The sequence below is a fragment of the Crocuta crocuta genome, unplaced genomic scaffold (assembly GCF_008692635.1).
Source record: "Crocuta crocuta isolate KB4526 unplaced genomic scaffold, BGI_CrCroc_1.0 scaffold408, whole genome shotgun sequence".
Classification (NCBI taxonomy): Eukaryota; Metazoa; Chordata; class Mammalia; order Carnivora; family Hyaenidae; genus Crocuta; species Crocuta crocuta.
In genome coordinates this window covers 3599379-3617466 of record NW_027527444.1, presented here as the reverse complement: position 1 = coordinate 3617466, position 18088 = coordinate 3599379, and the positions used below count along the sequence as shown (strand labels likewise).

The 18088-nt window shown below is 49.1% G+C and overlaps 1 protein-coding gene across 1 annotated transcript in view; it reads right to left on the bottom strand.

The window, feature by feature from the left end:
• Positions 1-18088, bottom strand: part of RBM33 (RNA binding motif protein 33) — a 152012-nt gene that overhangs the window by 53803 nt on the left and 80121 nt on the right. Inside the window, 5 exon segments of the mRNA XM_077761688.1 lie at positions 2704-2786; positions 3287-3345; positions 8394-8685; positions 11942-12150; positions 17192-17363. Coding sequence (XP_077617814.1) covers positions 2704-2786; positions 3287-3345; positions 8394-8685; positions 11942-12150; positions 17192-17363 — 815 coding nt within the window.

Here is an 18088-nt window from a genome sequence, read left to right as displayed (position 1 = left end):
TTCAGGCATACTAGTTCTAAATTAAGAATTTCTCAAGTTTTCATAAAATTGTCAAAGAAAATGGACTTTTAAGAAAGTAAAACTTGCAACTGTTGGGGAAGAGAAAGAATACCTTAGCATTAACACTAACTGAATACTAATTCCTTTAAAACTTGGAAATCTAGAGGTGCCTGGGTGGCTCAGTCAGTTAACTGTCCGTCTGACTTCGGCTCAGGTCATGATCTCAGGGTTCACTGGTTCGTTCAAGCCCTGGGTCAGGCTCTGAGCTGTCATTGTGGAGTCTTCTTCAGATTCTGTGTCTCCCTCTCTCTCTGTCCCTCCTCCACTAGCTCTCTCTCTCTCTCTCTCTCAAAATAAAATTTTAAAAATTAAAACTTGGAAACCTAATGGTACATCTACTGGCTGCCTATTTCACTCTTTCATCAGTCAGCTAGAACCGAATTCCTATATACTTAAACGAGCATGATGTGATTCACATCTGTGTCAAAGAAAACGAGTGCAGAACTAAATCACACAACCCTTCTCTACACGACATCGTATGTAGGGCTCATCATGGTCTGAATCAGTAACTTCCCTGGTGCACAAGAAGATGTGAATTACAGAAATCTACTGAGCAAAGTAAAGGTCACTGTCATCGGGTCTGTCCCCTGCCCAAGCTCCTCTAAGGAACCCCCACTGTCCCAGGACGGGTGGTGCCCTCGTTGACAGCATCATACAGCTCACTCAGATTTCGGGAGAAGCTGGTCTGTGTCTGCAGATCGACTCTGCCCAGAGTCCTGCTCCCCCTGCGCCCACAAGGACCGGCCAAGCCCAGGCCTTGTGCAGAGACTGCGGGTACACAGTGGTTGAGTACGTGACCCAGCAATTCTATACGGACTTACAAGATGACAGTGAACTTCACTTTGCTCATAGATTAATGCAATTCAAGTCTTTTTTGTGCCAAGGAAGTCTCCCAATTCAAACAGACTCCATGAGGATTCTGAAGTCAGGTTTCCTAAAGTGAGTAAGAGTGTCCTTTTACAAAGCAAAATTCAGTTTAGCCAAAGTAAGAGGACAGCCCCCATGGCACACCACCACCACTACGAAATCTCCAAAGGTCTATTAAAACCCAGCAATACTATCCCCACTCATTTTAGAATCTCACTCTGCTCAAAAGCAGCTTACATGGCTGTGCTGGTCCACTTTGTGGTTTGGGGCTAAGCACCAGGCAGAGCGACGTGGCATAAAGGAGAAACTCGCATGTTCACAAAACTACATTTACACAGACAGCGACCAAGTTTAATCTAGTAGAAAAGGAAAAAACTTTTATTCAAAAAAGATCTGGTTGTACGTAAAATAGCAATAGATGTCCCAGGTTGGTCTCCCTTAATAATATTTTAATGGACTTTTAAAAACATACTACCTCTAGTGTATTTCTGAATTTTTAAAAAAATTTTAAGTAATCTCTATACCCAACGTGGGACTCACACTCACAGCCCTGAGATTAAGTCACACGGTCCACCGACGGGGCCAGCGAGGCGCCCCGCCTCACGAGTATTTTTTACAAACAGATAACAGATTCCACATCTGATTACTTTCCCGAAGGAAGACTGATTACAAAAGTAAGAAGAGCACTGCATTTTCAAGACCATAAGTTCACCTTAACTTCAGCTTAAGATCTAGCATTTGGGGCTTAAAGAAGATACAATACACACTAAATGACGATAAATAACGGAGCTACAGAAAATGTTTCTCATATTATATCATATACCAGGCACCCATACATACTTCCCACCTCAACAACAGTAACAAAACAAAACTCACATGTTGCAGAAACTTCCAAAAGCAGCTCGACCTGCCACCTCACTGCCCTGTGGCAGGACCCGCGACCCTGAGAGTACTATATCAGTTAAATATAAGTTCAACTTCAGGGGGCCCGGCCAGCTCAGTCAGTGGAGCACGTGACTCTTGATCTCAGGGCTGTGGGTCCAAGTCCCATGTTGTGTGTACATTAGTTAGAAATAAAACCTTTAAAAAATAAGTAAGTCCAATTTCTCAGAGAAATTGTCTTCTACTATCCTCTTATATCACCCTCCGGCATTATGCAGTTTGCTTCTTAGAAGATAACATACAACCACATTTGTACAACTGAGAAATACAGGTAGATGAAAATTACAATTACTCTAATTTTATATTATTAAACATGTTTTTACAAAAATATCAATATATACAATACTGCTTTGTTTTTAAAACTAGTTTTTAGAACTTTGTAAGTAACTTAAAGGAAAAATTAGTTAATATAAGGCAATAAAACAAGATCAGTTATAGAAACCATCTCATAATTCATAAATGACTAGAAAAATGTTTCTAAAAAGTACTCTGAATCCTAACTACTGATTTTATTTTTGAATAATCATCTGCCTCTAAACCTAGAACCTTCACTAAAACCTTTCTGATAAGTGCCTTATATAAACATGCATCTACCTAAGTATCAAAGGTAGAGTCAAATATGTTTTTTAGATATTCCCTGAAAATCGGACTGTTTAATCTCCACAAAACTACACCTGTTTTACATACAAATGATATTAAACTGTTACGGTCCGGTCCATTTTTCTTCAACACTGTTCTTACAAAGAACATGTCCTCCTTAGTTTAATGAAACCAAGAACTAATAACGACTCTAACCCAAAACTCAAAAAGGACAATTTACGTAAACAGATACACTATCCCGGGGGCACTGTTCTTCTGGTCAGGGTAGGGTCCAGGAACCCACGCTGCAAAGCGTCGAGGGGGAAGATGTGTGCGTCCTTTACAGAAAGATGAAAGAGAAAAACCTCTACTTAAAAATATAAAACCAGTAGCTCATTAAGACTTTTGAGATTTGGCCAATTTTTTTTAACAAGCAGAGATCTCATCAGTATTCCCTCAAATCTCACACATGCACCCACACGTGCACAGCTTCCCACATGTGTGCACGCGCGCGCACACACTGAACGCCCTTTCTCACTTAACACAAGGCAATAATGAAATCAAAATTCATACTCTTTAGAGACAGAAGGCATTGTATGATGATCCTAATTCAACAATTTTACAGCTAAACCAAATTAATTCCACTCTCAAAACTCCGCCGACCTCTAAGCTGTTAACAAACAGCTTCCACTGCACAACTATTGTCAATATTTACCAATCTCTCCACTTCTGTTTGGCTGGCACCACCTGCGTTTGCTGCATTAGTGTCCCTGCAAACGCGTGCCCCCCCCGCCCCCCGCCCCCACGCGGCCGGAAGGGAGGAGCAGCTGCTACTCACGGGCAGTCTCGGGGGCCCCACAGCAGGTCTCGGCTGGCTCGGGCCTGGAAGCAGGGGCACTGCGGAGAAACACCTTTTGTTACCAACATGGTTCACTCCACAACCCACCGAAAAACAAATACAATACGTTAAGTCTGATATAAAATATGCATTATGTGCAAATTACAGTAACGCGTGAAGTTTACACTTAAGCGAAGTGCTCTGCGCTTGCGCTTCACAAGCCCACGAAGGGAAAGACAGTGCTGGACACCTGTCCCCAAGCAGCAGCACACACAGAAGCTTAAATTTCAACAGGGAATTTCTATTTAGAATGAAAATGTTCTGCAGTAAGAGATCACTCCTCTAAAATAAACGGCTTTGTGCTTCACATCCATATCCAAGTTATCCAGACTATCTAATCCAATTACATTTTCTGACTCCAATCAAATACAAATTTAAATCTAAATCCTCTAGCATCATGAGAAAGAGGGAGGGAGGCAGAGAAAGGAAAACACACATACCCATGGTACTGTCACAAAGAACAATCTATTAAACAGTCTCCTATGCCAAGATTTTGTTTGTTTTTGGTTTTACTTTTTAAACAAGAACTCCAATAGCTCTGCCAGAAGAACACGAAATCACAGAATTCTAAAACAGACATTTTACAGGAGGGAAGAAGCCACATGATATACCCTGGGCCTAAATCAGACAGGCTTATGCTATTTAAAAGGTACACGGTGCACTGATCTTGATTGTGAAGGGAAAAAAAAGCCCCACCGCCTGAGTGGGGACCGCTATGGGGTGGGGTGCTGCGATTCTCATTAAACTGTGCCGCCAGATACATCCACTAAGCGCTCAGAGGGTCAGGTGTTATGGGCTGAATTGTGTCTCCCTCCCCCAAATGCATACACTGAAGTCTCCAGCCCTAGGGCCTCAAAGCAGGACTACATTTGGGCAAGGGGCCTGGAAAGAGGGGATCAGGGTAAAATGAGGTCTTGCGGGTGGGCCCGGACCCAGTATGATGGGTATCCTCATAAGGGAGCAGACCACAGACACGCACAGAGAACAACCAGTCATGTGAGGACAGAAATAATAATGATAATAATAACAACAACAATATCACATACCGTATTTTTAATTTAAGAAACGTCTGATACAGGAAAAATATACTTTTCCAATTACTTTAAAATTGGAACGCTAAGATAAATTTTATTTACTATAAATACTCAAGGAACGCTATATATGAACACTTATGATGAGGGTCATACTTCCACATGTCCAATTTAAAGTGATAGTGTAGGGTCACCTATATGGCTTAGTCGGCTAAGCATCCGAATTCAGCCCAGGTCAGGATCTATCTTGTGGTTCATGGGTTCAAGTCCTACATCGGGCTCTGTGCTGTCAGCAGGAAACCTGGAGCCTGCTTCGGATCCTCTGCTACTTCTCTCTATGCCCCTCCCCCGCTTGCTCACTCTCAATCTCTCAAAAATAAACATTAAAATATAAAAATGCATACATACATATATATAAAGTGATAGTGTGTATGGACTGAAGTCACGACTTGATCAAACACAAAGTGTGACAGAAACTTAGTTTGAAAAATGCAAGGTAGCAGAAGTCATTCTGTCCCTTGAAAGCCTAATCCAATGAGTCAAAATTTCAAAATGAGAGGAGGTCAATTTAAGAGACTTTCTGTAAAACAGGATGCAGNGGTACATCGATTTATTTAGGGCAAAACATTAGACTGTGAAATGGAGGAAGAAAATTAGAGTATCTCTGACCTCAAAAGATTATAATGAAAGTGAATATGAAACTACATATTACATATAAAGATAATGGTTTTAAAATTAAGTGCCAAATATGGAGTGCCCAGACCTTCCAGCCTATGTGCTGCTTATTTTTAAACTTGGGACTTAAACAGCAGTTCCTATCAGATACCTACAATACCATGAGAGTATCAAAAAATTTAAGTCTGTTGGGGCGCCTGGGTGGCTCAGTCGGTTAAGCGTCCGACTTCAGCTCAGGTCATGATCTCACAGTTGTGGGTTCGAGCCCTGTGTCAGGCTCTGTTCTGACGGCTAGCTCAGATTCTGTGACTCCCTCTCTCTCTGACCCTCCCCTGCTCACACTGTCTCTGTCTCTCTCTCAAAAATAAATAAAACATTAAAAAAAAACTTTTTTTTAAAAAAATGTAAGTCTGTTTAACTTGGGGGGGGAGGAGGGGAGGATGAGAACAGGAAATCAAAGCACAATCTCTGGGGAGAAATCTGATTCTAATTAACAGGTTCCTTGCACAGAAACCTTCTTTTTAGGGGCACCTGGTTAAGCATCCGACTTTGGCTCAGGTCAAGATCTCACGATCCGTGGGTTTGAGCCCCGCGTCGGGCTCTGTGCTGACAGCTCAGAGCTTTGAGCTGCTTCAGATTCTGTGTCTCCCTCTCTCCCTGACCCTCCCCTGCTCACGCTGTCTCTCTCTCTCTCAGAAATAAGTAAAACATTAAAAAAATATATTAAAAAAAAAGAAACCTTCTTTTTAGTTGGCCTTTTTTTCTTTTTAAGTAAACTGCAAAAAGCAGCAAAAAAGAAAGAGGAGGAAAAGAGTAAGAGTTAACAGAGAAGCATATCTGAGAAGCCCAGCAGAGAAAAGGCCTGGGTTTGCCAAGTGTCCCTCGGGGGCTCTGTGCCCGCCCCCCAGCCAGGGCTCTCAATCGGCCAGTCACTTCCGCCAGCTGCCTCCCTCTGCACCCTGAGCACAAGACAACTGAAAACGCGCACTGCCAGCAGAACCCTGAACTTGGGAGTACTTGATGTCTAACGTTCATCTTTCTACTGACTACGCTGAATAAGTTTTCAGTTCATTACAACAGTTCAGTCGGGAAAAGGCTGGAAAACAAGTTACATTTCTCTCCAAACCGGTTAACTGTAATGTGATGGAACACTCCTCCTTGAAAGCAGGGGCCAGCAGGACAAGATGTGCTCACGCTGTTACTTTGTCACGTACCTTCCGACGGCCGAAGGCTCTGTGAACACAGGGTCAGCCTACGCCGTTCACACAGCAGATGGCTAGGCCCTCGCAGCCTCGCTCGGAGAAGCGTGGCTTTCTACTGAAGCCCCCTCGCTCACTCCCGCACGGGCCGTTCTGCAACAGCGTTCCGTGCGGGACCTCGGAGCACAGTTTCTCGCGCTCTCCTCACATCGGCATGTCTCAAGATCCTAGGGATGTTCATGAGAAGAAATGGGGGGCTCCACGGCGGCCAGCCTCGGGGAAACTCACTTAGCTGCTTCTAAGGGTTTAGAGACTACTGTCAGAACGCTGTCCTTCTATTTACCGAATGACAGCTCTGGCGTGCAAGGCCTGCATCCTGTCCGTCCGGCTGCTAACTGGCGGCGAGGCACGCTACGTTCCCACGTGGAAGACATCTTGGGGTTCCTCAGAGCCTCCCGACGCTGCACTTCCAATACGAGTGATTTTTATCAGGCTCGTGCAAATCTGTGCACCTTGCCAACTGCCAGTTTTGCATTCGGTTTATACAAGGAAATACACAATTACAGGCGCCGGCCTCAGGACAGTCATTCCGACATAGCAGACTGGTGGCAGCTGCCCGTCTGGGGAAGCCGCTGTGGAAAGGGCTGCGTTAGGGAGCCATCCCCCGCCGCCACATGAGCACAGTAGCTGGAGGAGACGCAGGCGGTGTGCCAGGCACAGGGGCCACCGCGGTTGGGTGCCTTGAGGGGACAGGACACGGGCAGAGGCCGATGAGAGACTCTTAGATAAGGTGGGGGCGGGTGGGGGTTCGGTCAGGGGTCAGGGACCCGCTGTGACTCTGCCTCCCAGGTGTGTAAAACAAGAGCAGTCCCCCACAACACGGACCTCGTGCCCAAGGCCAGTCTGCCACTGCCACCGTCACGGACGTCGCTGCAAGGGCACAGCACAATTTCAAAGCGCCTCCAGGCCCCGCCACCTCCCACACATCGAGTCCTATCTGGGGCTTCTCCCCAACTTCTGGAACTCTGGGATTCCAGGTGCAGTGCCAGCGGGACGCACGGTGGTCTCAGCCCTCCCCTGTTGCTCAAAGGGGAACAGAAGGCTCCCAAAGACGGGGCCACTTCCTCCCACACGAGAGTGGGGTCCTTCGGGGCTGTTGGCGCTGTTTCAGAGCCCAGTGTGGGGGCTCACAGCATCAGACACGCCACGCACACCGCTGCCACCGCCGCCACCTCCTGGCCCAGCCCCAGGGCGCGTCCTGGATTTCAGCTCCCTTCTCACCGTGGCCCCCAGCACAGGCCGGGCTTCAGTCTGGGCAGAGGCCATGCTTCCGGTACCGCCTCCTGGTCCCTGACCGCCGTCCTCCACCCCACCTGGGCCACATCCAAGACCTGGTAGCCATCAGTGACCCACTTTCTGCAGTCGCCACACAGCCCCCTCCTCACCACCACCTTCCACCCCGCCACGTCACTCTGTCCCGGACAGCAGCCCCACCTCCTCCCACTCGTTACACACCATGCCACCTTCTGAACCAGGGACATCAGAGGACCTCCGCACCTCTTAGCTCTGTGACAACACCACCCGCAGCCCCCCCAGCTAGAGCTGCGGCCGACCCCAGGCCGGGGCCCTGCCCCACCTCTGGCTCTACCACGCCACGGAACAGTTCTCCCGTTGCGGTGACTGCCCGCGGCGTCTCTGCCTGCTGGGAAGCAGACGGCGGCCGCACAACACTTCCTCGGTGCCTCTTAGCAGAAGCACGCAGATGCCAGGGACAGAGCGGGATCTCCGTCCCCGCGTGCTGAACAGGTGCATGAGAAAGTCGTTTCCCAGACTCAGGATCACGTGTCCGCAAAGTAACATTCGAGGTGCTGCGCTTACAAACGAGGCCTGAGGCACAGCGAGCCCGCTGGGGGGAGGAGCTGACGGAGAACACCAACTCGGGCATTTCCACAGCTACCTCTGCCGCCCTGGAAGTTCAGAAACCGTCCAGCACCGTCCACGAAGTTATAAAGCACGAGGTACAGGTGTCTAAGCAAATTAGTGAGGCCCACTGGGCCAGCTCGCCCTCGCACCCCTGCTCAGGAGACCGCCTCGGCCGCGGGACCCTGTGCGTCACAAGAGCGGGAAAGGGGGCACACATACCTTGCACGGGCGTCACCACCGCCCCCTTGAAGTGGGGGTTTATGTGGATGTTCTTGGGCTGCTGTGGGGTCACCGGGGGCGGGGTGATCATCAGGCGTGGGGCCTCCATCTGGGGCGGCACGTGCGCCCCCTGGGGAGACGGGGCGTGCTGCGGGTGCTGCAGGGGCAGCAGGGGCTGCAGGGGCTGCTGCTGGAACAGGCTCCTGATGGGCTGCTGCGGCGGCGGCGGAGGCGGCGGCGGCGGTGGCGGCGGCTGAGGCTGCGCAGGAGGGATTAATCTTGGAGAGTGCGTCTGAAAACCACCAAAAAGAAGACAAATTCACAGAAATCACCACTGAGAGAGAAGTAAAAGAAGGCTACTGCCCTACAGATGCGCACGGGCTCCAGAGAGGTTCCCGCTAACGGCGTGTAGGAGGCGGCAGGGCCGCGCGGCCCACCACTGGGGTCCGTGCCGGGGCACTCGGGGGTTGGGGGGGACAGCGACCTCAAAGGGACTCTCGTGGATTCCACAAGAACAACTTCCAGTCCAGCCACTAACACTGGCCAGAGTGGGGCGAGCGCTGCGCGGCACACACAGACCCCCGCGGCCAGTCCCACTCCTGCCCCACAGAGCTGGGGACAGACGGGCACGTGCGTGAGCCACCGTGCCTGAGACAAGGGTTGTCCTTGGGGAGGACACGGGCCTAGCGAATGCCTAAGTCCCCTGCAGGGCGGGAGAGGAGAAGGTGGCGCCTGCCCCGGAAAGGAAGTGGGGAGAGCGGGGCGCCAGGCAGGGGGCGGAAGGGACCCTGGAATTAGCGGTGGTGCGGCCACGTCTGCAGGAAACCTGGGACACAGGGCGGCCGCAGCCACGCAAACACAAGACGGGGGAAGGCCAGGCCGTGCGGACAGACACTCGAGGCAGTCAAGGGCCTCGTGGTGACTCCACCACCAAACAGTCACGAGAGGAGGCAGCCAGTGACCAGGGCAGCGGCCGCCGCGCTCTGGGCCGACCCTGTGTCTTCCACACCCACCGGAAGGTCAGCATATGGAGTAAGCGGCCGCTTCCCGACGGGGCCATCAAGTGGGTCCCGTCACTATCGTCTTCCCAAGCAGCTGGTAAGCGGCAGGGCCGGAAGTGGATTCAGACCAGCAGAGTCCACAGTCCTGCCTGTGGGCACCGGGCCACCCGGCCACGCCAAGCACACCATGCTGCACCCCAGCCACACCGTGGAGCCGTGAACCCCAGCTCCACGCACGTGGCAGCACATGCCACGTGCAGGGTGAGGAATCATGGATATCACGAGGAATCATGGGACCTGCTGGATGTGGGACAGATGTGGGGAAAGATGGCGGAAAAGACAGACCACTGAGCAGGCCACGGCAGGAGCTGAATACAAGAAAAAGCCAGGTTCTGACAGGCAGTAGGGAAGACACATTTCAGAGGAATGGAGAGGATTCCGACACCAAAATGTACACAGCCATGGCCTCAGGGAGGACTCTTCCAGAGAGAGATTCCGGGGCTAGCCTGCGTCCACAGCTCTCCGTGTTGCTGGAATCCAGTGTGTTCCCTCCCCTGCCTCACGCGGGATGCGATGCGCAACCCTGCACTGCGAGTAGGGACCAAAGTCTCCGCCGAATACCCACGGGGAGCACGCTGACGGACAGAGGCTCACGCGAGTCAGATCTGAGCTGCAGGGAGGAGGGGCACCATGCAGGCTCCTTCACTCAAGCCCATGAAGGAGCGTGGGCTTCTCAAGCATGGGCTTGAGTGAAGGAGCACGAAGGAGGTCGGGTGCTTTAATCAGGTGGAGGTAGGGGAAGCCTGGGAGGCGCCTGTGGGGGGCGGGGGGCACAGGGAGCCGGAAGCGCACAGAGAGGGCATGTGGCGGGAAGGACGATGCCACCCGGCGAGAGCTCTGACCCAAAGGAGGGCGGACGAAGGGGCAGCTGAATGGGGAGAGGAGATGCAGCACAGCCTAAACCTCAGGCGCCCCTCCCTGAGGAGCTGGCCGGGGACACCCACGGCGCCAGGGCACAGCAGGAAGGAGGCGCAGGGGCGGCAGGGACCCTGAGAGCACAGTCAGGAAGTGAACAGAGCGGGGTCCGGGCGGCAGGGGACCGACCTAGGAGAAGACGGACTGACACAAAGTCATGAGAAAGCCTTTGACACGTTCTTCCCACAACCCTGGAGTCCAGACACACAGCTCTGGGGTACAGAGTAAGCGGGGTCAAGAGCGCCTGTGGTCGGAGGACAGACGCAGGTGGGAGGGAGCTCAAGTTCATCCCCGACAGTTCCGGTCTTCCCAGTGAACGGGAGCCTCACATCGCTGTGACCGGGCAACGCGAGCCCAGAGCACCGCCAGGCCTGGCCCCGCTCACAGCAAGCTCCAGAGCTCTCCTCGGCCACGGAGACCCGGTAGCCATGTGCCAGCGCTCCCAGATCCGCGCACTCCAGCCCCTCCGAAGGATCGAGGACGCTGGCCTCCCGGGCACATGTGCTCCCCGTGGATGCGAAGGTACCTCTCCACGACCACGAACACAGTTACATGAAAACAAACCTCCCGTGTCGTGGTTCCCCTCTCCACCACAGAGGCCAGAATCACTGAACTGGCTGCTGGATGTACGGCAAGTGGAGGCTGGGGCCGAGGATACGGGACGGGGAAGAAAAAGAAGTCAAGGTCCAGTGTTTTTGCCATTTGAGAAGCTTAAGAACAAAACACTTGTCTACGCAAAAAGCGGCTGTGAACAGCATCAACTTCGTCATGCTGTGATCGCCCCACCTACCTTCCCCCCTTCCTGGGCTGCAAAACCGAGATTACCAGGGTGAAACAAGAAGTTACCTTCCTAACTTGTTAGATTTCACAAACGAATGCATGGTAACCTTTAACATTTCTACACAGACAAAACGTGGCTTTCTCCTAAATTCAAATAAAACTGCAGGAGGGACCTGCGGTAGACACGTGTTAAACAAATGTGTCCTTGGAGACTGGCTTCTGAAGGAAGGAGCCACAAAATCCTAACACTCACTAAAAGACAGAAAATCACTTTAATTTTTTTTTTTTTTTTTTTTTTTTTGCCCCTGCGGTATCTCCTCTTTGAAATGCAGAGGAAATTTCAAATTCAGCCAAAATTACAAGTATATGATTATGGACAGCACATGGCAGTTATTACTCTAAGAGAATCTGCTACGATTTAGGGATAAACCTGTGGGAAACAGTATAAAGGAAAAGCCATTTTTATAAAATAAACAATGCTACCTGGATGCCCCGTGCACCACCGTCACCGTTTTGAGTGCGGGCACGCAGGGACACTCAGGGAGAGGATGGAAGCCTGGCTCCTCTGGGGCTCATTTGACACTTGAGGACCTAAGCCTCTTGCTTCTTTCTTCATAAGTACTTGCATACAGGATTTATAAGGCCACAGATATTATAAGGAAACTTTAGCCGTTATTCCTATCGTTAAATTTTAATTTCAGACTAGGTAGCACACACACAGTACAACACCCACAAAGGCACATTTTCGTTTGTTCTCAGGCGTCGGGCTATCACAGTAAAACTGAGAATTACCACTCCAGGAGGCTGCGTCGGAAGCAGGGCAGGTCTGTGGTCCTTTATTCTTGCGCGCTCACTGTTCTCTCTCCTCTGGTCTCCCATTCCACGACACACTAACGGGCCTCCTCTCCTTCCTCCCCGCCTCGAACCATAGCGTCCCTGCTTATGCTGTCGCTCTCTTTCTTCGAATTCAAGCAACGCAGCTTTGGCTTCGGCTGAAAGCTCTATTTGAAAAGATGCACAAGCGTTAGAAATCTTCAAAGAGCCTAAACTCGATACACGGGGAGAAAACGGGAAAGATACATGAGGCAACGAAAGTAACGTGATCAAGTGTCTCACCCAGAGCAGGGAACTAAACTAGCAGCGAGCGGGGTACGGCCGCCCGGGACAGACACCCTAAAATGAAGACATGCTTTTCCCGGTGGAGGGGGTAGTAAGAGACAAGTAGCCCCCTGCAAAGTTCAAGTCTTTTCACTGGAGACCACAAAACTGTGCGGAGGGAAACTAAAACGAAGGGGCTGAAGTTACGTTTAACCGCTGCTCTCAAACTGCCGCGGATGCTTTCTCTTTCACGGACAGCAGACAGCGCTGGGGAGGACCTGGGCCCACCAGGCCCACACCAGTACAGCTTCTTAGTGAGACCAGTCCAGGTATTATAAAAGCACCATGGCGCACAGACGCAAGATGGATAACAAATAAATACAACAGAGTCCTGTTTGTTCTGATTTAAACGAAACTATTAATGACATCACCCTGAAATCAAAGGATTAATTTCATACAGTAGAAAACTCATTTAATGTGATCATTCCAGATTACTTAAAAAGAACTTTACTCTGTGGGAAAAGGTTTACATCCATGTAGTCTGATACGGAAGCTGTATCAAATGAGAGCAAAGTCACAGAAGAAAAAACTCATTACTGCAGACACNCACCACTTTAAGGCTATAAAAACACGGACTGTGGCCCTAAAAACCTGAGCTGGCCCCTTTTTCTAAATCCCTAGAAGAAAAAAGCTGACTTTTCAAACACAGTTCCTTTATTTTACAATACTGTGTAAATTGTGGTATCTTAGGTTAACAAACGTACACCTTCTAAAGGTTTCACTGAATCGTAACAGGGGCACTGTTACACCTTCCAGAGTGAAGGACGAAATTTTAACCATTACCAGTTTTAGCTCCTACCTTGGGTTCCATAATCATCTCCAAACTCCTCCAAAATCTCTAAGCCACATTTCATTTCCTTGATTTTGTTTTTATGGTATTCCCCTCCCCTTCAAATAAATCTAGACCCTATTCAAAAGAAAATTTAATCTCTTCTTAACAAGCACAGACTTTTATTCTAATCTTGACTACATGATTGGTTCACATACACATTTTATGCGGTGAATCAGCAATTATTTTTCTAGTGGTTCGAAGTGTCAAGATTAATTTCACTATCCCCAGTAATAAAATGGTTTCAAATGACATCTTTAATCAGCAAGTAAAAATGCTTTCCTCCAATTGAGACAAGCTGTCACAAAAGGTCACCAAAATATGACAGGATGGAAATTACATTTGTAACTTCAACTGAAATGTTAATTTCCTCTTAAGTGTTTTCTGAACTAGGGCCATATTCTAAAGGAGAGGGGCACAGCTCAACGCAACAAAGTTTTACATTTGTACTGTCCTAAAAACGTGCTTAAACGTGCTTAAAAAAAAATCTGCATACAAATAATTTTATAATAGTTGGACTAATACAAGTCAATATTTATAGAATACACAGCTTACTGGGCGAAACGGAAATAAATGATGGTCTGAATTTATTTTTACAAGAGAACTTGAATGAAGAAGTTGGTAACACCCTTGCGTGCAAGACAAGGACCATCACGTGAACTGAAGGCCGTACCTACTGCTGGCACTAACGGTCTTCAACTGTTTATTATTAGATGAAAATACCATTCCCACAGATCCTTCGCGTTAAACAAAATTAACGAAGGACTTTATTTCAAGAGAGCATTATTTAGACATAAGAATGTTCTTTAGGCTAAAGCAATACACTGTAATTTAACACATTACACGTGCCAGTGAAACTTAGAAGATTGCAAAATCTAGATGCCTAGTCCTAGATTAATGGATGAAAACAGGCCAGGCTAAAATGAACATTGTCTTTCACATACTGCTGTCCTGCTTTCAAAAACAACCTCAGGCCCACCTCCCAGGGCAAAGACCTGGCCGCTCTGAACTTCTGTGCCAGGACTTTAGGAAAACCAGGCACTGGCCCCCACTATCTAAAGATGGCTTTTGACGTTTCCATTCAAGATGCATCACTCCCTTACATATGTATGTTCTAGAAGCCCTGCTCAGCTGGCTTTCGCAGATGAGCGAGGCCCTCACAGCCTACGGCATCCTCTGTGTGGAATGAGTGACATGTATCTGCTAAGCACGCAGCTTTGTACCACCCTCGGGGAAACTCAGAAACGGTCACACTTTCTGGAAGGTTCAGTTTCCAGATTGCTGGCTGAGCTCCTAACCTACATGAAAGCCCAAATCTCCACCTGAATTCCAAGTCCACACCAATGACTGTGTGGAGTCCAGTGACTGTGCAAGGCTCCGTAGCAGCCAGATCGTCAGTCACGAGCCCACACTCTCCCCAGTGAAGGGCGGCGCTGCCTGTCTGAGCGCAGGGAGGACGGCAGGAGACCGGCACCCTGCTAGGCTCTAGCCGGCACTCGCTACCCACGTGAGCACCACAGGGTCAGAACAGGGGTGCCAGAGCATGGCCTCATTCTTCTTTTTAAAGAGTGGAGTGTTCTCAACACTCCAATTCTATCACAAAATAATCTTTATTTGTATTCAACATGTTAAAAGATGTCATCTGTCAAGAAATACATATCATACGAGATGACATATGGACTATGGTAGCAAGATATTTTAATTCCATTACAAAGAGTGGGAGAGCAGCATGATACAGTCAAATAAACGTAAGTATTTCTACGCAGAACCTGAACCTGACGTTTCTATCACCGGGGGCACACAGACAAACACAAATTTCTAGCTTACCAAATGCTGTAGCAGCTGCTCTTTCTCTATCGGTATTTTCTTATATATAAAATTAACCATGGGGGGGGGGAAGGTAACAAGGGAGCTCACTGTTTTAGAAAAACAGTCTTTACAGGGACAGAAAAATCCCTTTCTACTGGGACTAAGCCTGAGTTAGTAGAAAGCTCGTTTTTCAAACACTAAGCTTTCGGACGCAGGGCTCACGAGTATGGAGCATTTAAGCACCATCTTCTCCTACCTTAGTACCTGGCCCAATTTGTACAACCACACTTAAACCTCACTTCTTCACGTTTACAAGAAATGGTAAGTGTCCAAACTGTTTGTGCCCACAGTCCCTCTGCCTCTAAAACCTCCAGACTCCCTCCCCGCGTCTCCCACGTCTCCAGCTTGCCTACCGCTAACCCCTTCCAGCCTCTCCTCTCAGGAGGCACAAATGACCTGAAAACAGCAAACCGAGGCAAAAGTCCTGAGACACAGGAATGAAAGCAACACAGAGAGTGAGCATGAGCAGGCTGGACACCTCAAGATGTGAGGTCAGCGCCTGGGCAGGTACAGTGCACAGAAACACGGCCCTGGCCGAGGCCAGGAGGTGGGCAGAGGCACGGAGGTTCAGAACAAGGCCCCTCTGGGGCCTCACGGGTGACTCCCCGCCCTCAGAGCCTGCAGCTACCCCGTGCGTGATTTCACACACAAGTCCCCCCACTTGGGGAACAACGCCACAGCCGCTACAGGGCTGCAGCAATGGGACGAGTCGCCCCCGCGCCCCGCCACTGCCCTAGCGAGGTGCTGCCCGCTGCCCACCGCCCTCCGGTGCCCAGCCAGGGGCACCCCTCTCCCCAGCCCACGCCTAAGAGACCTGCTCCGGTACGTGTTACCAGCTCCTCCTGCTGACGGTACACGGTGTTTTTCTCCCATCCTCCTATTCGAAGACTCTTTTTGCCTCATCTCCTTTTACCCAAGGCCCACTTCAGACCCTCTTTCTTAGAAACTTAATGTTTTCCTGCTTCAGACAAACTGGCAACTTTATAGCCTAACTAGAGAAAAGGCCAGGGGACTCCCGGCCCAAAAGGCAGAGGAGGAGGGACTCGGGGCGGAAGCAGTAGAGAGCGCAAGAGTCTAGCAAGCTCTCTGTAGAGCTCACTTAGCGAAGTGACACGGGGAGACTGGCTCGTTCTCGACGGTTAACCTGCACACCGCGGGAGCCCGGGGTCCTTGTGCACAATTCACACCTGCCGCTTAGGGACACAGGCTCATGTTTCAACTAAAAATGGCTAATAATGGTTTAAGAATTAATAAACATAGTAAGTGAGGGTTACTTTCTTGATTTTTATTTGATATTTTTATGTGAGCCCTCTGTCCTTCCATCCCTCACCCCCACCCCCGGAATTCGGTACCAAATCTCAGTGGTTCTCAAAGCCCGGGGTCCAGAACAGCAGGCACAGTGGCACCTGGGAACTGAGCAGAAACACAACTTTCCTGGGCAGCACCTGAAACCTACTGAATCGGAAGAGCCGGGAGTAGGTCTAGGAATCTGCGTTCTAACAAGAATTCTAGGTGATTCTGTGCTCACTCAAATCCAAGAACCGCTGCTTTATCCTCTGTAATGGACACTGGGAAAAGCCGCGCCAGGTGGAGGGGGGAATACGGATGCAGGCTCTCTGCTGATCCGCAATGACCTGCTGTCCATCTTTAGAAGCAGGGTTTGCGCAGAATGATTGTTCAGCTGATTACGTCTGAACAAGTAACTCAGGAAACACTGAGAGGAATGGCTGGCAGAAAAAGAAAACCAAAAGGACGGTTATAATGACACTAACAGGTACAAAATACAGACTGCATGGTCCGGAATTAGCCTGGAGACCTCGTGTGACTCAAGAGGGTCAAAGGGCCCTGCACCGCCCCCACAGCCCCTGCCCGGAGCCGGCCAGGAACTGCATACTACGCAGGAGAGCAGGCCTAGGCCATCGACTCCAAAAGAAAAGCTATTAAAAAAATAAGCAATCAAATATTTTATTCAAACACTTTTAATCCAGAAAAGTCACTTTTGCAGAATGACTTTTACAGCACCATAACTCAGCTCTCACCTCACACCGACCATCCACTCTCTGGATGGCCATGCATAATAATCCATAAAGTCAATTTTTTTTAACTTATTTAATTAATCATAATAGTACTATGGAGGAAGTCAAAATGGGAGTGAAGAAGGATGGGAGACAGGCAAAAAAAGTTACCCAAAGTTTCTGGAATGTTCCTTCTCTCTCTAGTTACATCTGAGAGCCTAATAATTGTTCCTTCTTTCCTTTCAGTTTTGAAACGCAATCGTCCAGATTCTTCATCATCATCATCTTCCTCATCTGATTCTTCTTTTATGTCCTTCTGTAGTTCCAAAGTTTCCATACCTCCCTATAATGCAGACATAGAAAACAAAAAGGGAGACTGAGTTCACTGACATTCTTTTGAATTAAATACTGAAAAATGATTATATATAAATATATAGATTTTAGGATGTAAAGATGCTGCAAAATGTTCCATCACAAGCCCATGTGAAACCCTAAACCAATATCAGGAACAAATGATCTCAAACACTAAAACTAAAGTTAGAAAGAGTTCAATTCCTGCTTGCAAATAACGTACAAACTCTACATATTGTTACTTCTCCTTCTGATAGAAAACACACGAATTTCAAAAGTCCCTGGTGGCCTCGCGTCTGACCCAGATGCCAGCAAAGTTCAGTGTGTTCACTAAACCAACCCTGGGGCTCCAGGAGTTAGCAGCACACGTCCCCCCAAGGAACTTCCATTCTGTGAGCCCCCGCTCCCTTCCCGTCACACAGGCTTGACGCGTGCAGTAATCCCGGACCCCATGCACCAGGACTTCCAAACCTGCTGCTGCCGGGCTGCTGAGTTTCTCCAGCCTCCCCAGCCTCCGCCTGCACTCTGCCCCTTCTGCTCCGCTCGCCATCAGGGCCAGCGCACCGCCGCCACCAGCCTGGACCACCACACCAGCAGAGCTTTTTTTTTTCCTTTCCAGTCACACTAAAACCAGCTTTCATCTCCTATTTTATTATATCAGTATTCCTACACAAATACTGCCTAATCTAGTTCCAACTAAAAGTAATCTTCGTCAGC